Source organism: Daucus carota, chromosome 7 (assembly GCF_001625215.2).
Source record: "Daucus carota subsp. sativus chromosome 7, DH1 v3.0, whole genome shotgun sequence".
NCBI lineage: Eukaryota > Viridiplantae > Streptophyta > Magnoliopsida > Apiales > Apiaceae > Daucus > Daucus carota.
Genome location: NC_030387.2, coordinates 7,258,651 through 7,261,907, shown reverse-complemented (window position 1 = coordinate 7,261,907; position 3,257 = coordinate 7,258,651). Strand labels below are relative to the sequence as shown.

The window sequence follows — 3,257 nt, the reverse complement described above, 5'->3', positions numbered from 1 at the left end:
AACTTGAAAGGGGGAGTTAAAAGAGTTATAGAGTCGGAGAGAGAGATAGAGAGAAACAGAGAGAGATTTGTAAAAAAGAGAAGCAGATGGCTGGGTGGGTGTTATTGGAAGCGGCGCTGCCACTAGGAATAATCGCTGGTATGCTTTGTATCGCCGGCAACGCCCAGTATTTCATTCACAAGGCTGCCCATGGACGGGTCTCTCTCTCTCTCTGCATCTATGCCTCTTTTTCATCATTGTAATTTTCCTACAGATTCATATACTAACATCTACTCATAATTTCAACACAGCCCAAGCACATAGGCAACGATATGTGGGACGTTGCCATGGAACGACGTGACAAGAAGCTCGTCTCCCCTTCCGATTAGATCGCCCGCGCTCTCGGTAATTTCTCAATTCGTCTCCATCATATCTGAAACTTGTCAATTGTTCTATTACGTGTACACACCTTTATTATAGTTTTCGAGATCTTTGTGCTATTATAGATTAATATATTTCTCGACATTGGATTAGGTTTCTCTGGGATTTTGAGTGGTCTTTCCTTTCAGTTATGAGGTTGGTTTGTATTGGGTTTTTGTTGGTTTTACGGGTTACGGTTGCCTGATTAAGTTGGTGATTATCAGAAAATAAATTGTTGATGGAGTTGACTCTCTATTATTCTCGGATACTTAACCACCTCTTTGTTGCTTGTTTTGTGTGGGTGTTTAGATAGTATCAATGCTGCTTGCAGCTAATGGAATTAATCATACTACCACATGTTTAGGCCGAAAGATATAATATCAATAAGACGGTTTTTGTGGTGTCGAGTAATCTAGTGGAATGCGGTGGTGCTGGTGACAATAGGTGTTGGTTCCTTTGTTTTTAGTTATGGATTCATGATGGTAGAATTGCTGAATAGAATTAGGGATAGTGGTGAGGTAAGGGTTTATTATGCTTGCAGCTTGTACAAGGGGGTGTGGAAGGAACAAGGCTTAACGTGCACAGATTGGAAAGTAAATAAAAAGATAAAATGAAACTAATCAGCATTACTATTCCTTAGGTACCCTAATTGCCAAAAATACCAAGCCTTCTGCACTTATAGTTAAATTGACATTTCAACCATTACATATCCTTGTAACTTTCACATATTTTAGAAAAGGTGTCCAATGTGACTTTCATTTTTTATATCGAGTTTCTGTTTTGTGTACCTGCATTCGGTAATTTCTGGGTAAAGTTGTTATCCTCTTGGATAAAGATGTAATCCCCAGTTATGTTGTTCATTTTATTAGTTTACTAGTCAACTTTTGGAAGAATTTATGCTTTTTTATGTCATCAACCTCACACACAAAGGTAAAGTAGGTCATCTGCGGCCCTTTTTCTTTAGTACCAGAGTTTGTTGTGGTAACATAGTCTAAAGGTTTTTTTTTAACAGTGTGCTGTTGCTTTGTACAAAAATTTGACTACCAACTTAGTGGCCAAGTAGTTAGTTAAGCCAAACAAGCTTCCTCATCCAATTTTATTCCTGACCAGCTCTTTGATAGATGTTGTACTAACCAATCTAACTAGTTAGTATTGCTCTGTATATTTGAAAGACGAAGAAGTGTTAAATGGTTTAATTTTGTGGATGATTGAATTCTCCCTCTTTCTTTTTCTTTTAATTATTCCCACTGAAATGTGTAAGATTGTAGCAAATATGCGTGTTAATAAGACCTGTTCTTGAACACCTGATGAGGAAATGTATGCTTGTTTTTTTTAGCGTAGTTTAAATTTCTGATGAGGGTTGAGAATTCATGATGGTAAAATTGCTGGAGGATAGCATTGAATAAAGGCACATTACACTTAGGAGTGTAATGGTTACTGGGATTGAAGGAATGTCACTGAAACTACTGCTACACTAGGAGGAAACTCTGAATGGCTGTGCAAAACTGTCTGCCATCAAACGACTCTGAGCTTATAGGGATTGGTCAGCTGGAACCAAATAAGAAATAAATGGAAAGAAAGGAATTGATTTGCGCCGCCCCTTCTGGTTGTTTTTATTCGCTCATTTTACTGTTAGCTATTTTTCATATCTTTTGCAAGCACTAATTTCACCACCATCTTCATCATCCACTACAAAACACCACTGAGGTGACTCACATCTGAGTTAACTAATTGGCAAACACATTCCAGAACCCTAATTTCTAGTTAAAACCAAGTCCCCGGATTCTAAAGTAAAAACAATTAGTCCTACATCAGGCTATCTGGGGCCCGTTCTTGTATAACTGAAGTTTTTTGTGGTAGAATAGTGTAAAGTTTTTTTCTTAAGGAAGTTTACATTTGAAGGGTTCCTCTTTGGTAACAAAATATTGACCACCAACTCAGTAGCCATGTCTTGTATTTAAGCCAAAGAATCTGCCTCATCCACTTTCATTCATGGTTAACTATTTGATAGAAGTTGTGATCAACTCGTGTAGTGCCAAAGAAGCTGCCTCCTTGTCCAATTTCATTCATGGTTAGCTTTTGAATGAACTTGTACTAACTAATCTAACTCATAATTCATGTTGCTGAAAGACAGTAGTTTAAATTGGTTTAATTGCGTGGATAATTAGTTTTCATCCTTTTGTCTCTCATAATCAGGCTTACTGAAAATTGGTACATTGTAGCAAATCTGCCTGTTCAGAAGACTTATGCTTGAACACCTGAAGAGGCGATGATAACTGCTCTAAGATTTAATACAAGCCTGTAGAAGGATACATCTGTTTCATTTAGAATGCAATATAAAATATGCTTATCATCATTATTGTTGTTGCAGGAACTTTTATGTGCTTGTATGAATAAAAGTGGGATCAATCAGCTGGACTTGAGGATTATGGAATTAATGTTATCCTGCAACTTTACTTGATGGAATCCATGTTTAGAATTTGATTAAATACAAAGGATTTTGAGTGATTGTAACATTTTAAGTCAGTCTTTTTTATGCATGTGTAGTCACAATCATGAATTCTTTTTTACTACCGAAACATATGCTAGTTGAAGCAACTCTCATTTCTAATTGGAGTCTAAAGTTTCCGACTGGCTGCCACCAACATTAATGAAAATGTGCATCAACAAGATTATCTCCAAAAATATGACAATGAAATGAGTTTTTTGAAGGGTGGGATTAATTGGGGATGATGCATCAGATCTTCACTATAGGTTTTTTTTCTTTTCCTTTTGTTTTCTGATAATTCTGGTGGTTTTTCAGCTGTCTGCTTCCGTAGATTCCCGTCATCTAAATTTAACAATGCTAAACTTTCAAA

The 3,257-nt window shown here is 36.7% G+C and overlaps 1 protein-coding gene across 2 annotated transcripts; it reads left to right on the top strand.

Annotated features, from left to right (window-relative positions):
* Nucleotides 1-3,010, top strand: LOC108193388 (NADH dehydrogenase [ubiquinone] 1 alpha subcomplex subunit 1). 2 transcript variants are annotated; one of them, XR_010285609.1, is made up of 4 exons: nucleotides 1-197; nucleotides 291-384; nucleotides 514-555; nucleotides 2,771-3,010. XR_010285609.1 is itself a non-coding variant. In XM_017360010.2 (3 exons), the coding sequence occupies exons 1-2, from the start codon at nucleotides 87-89 to the stop codon at nucleotides 366-368; spliced, it is 189 nt and encodes a 62-aa protein (XP_017215499.1). In that variant the 5' UTR covers nucleotides 3-86; the 3' UTR covers nucleotides 369-384; nucleotides 2,771-3,010. The 2 variants fall into 2 exon arrangements, 1 of the variants encoding a protein (XP_017215499.1); XM_017360010.2 differs by lacking the exon at nucleotides 514-555 and having other exon boundaries at nucleotides 3-197.
* The last annotated feature ends 247 nt before the right edge of the window (nucleotides 3,011-3,257 follow it).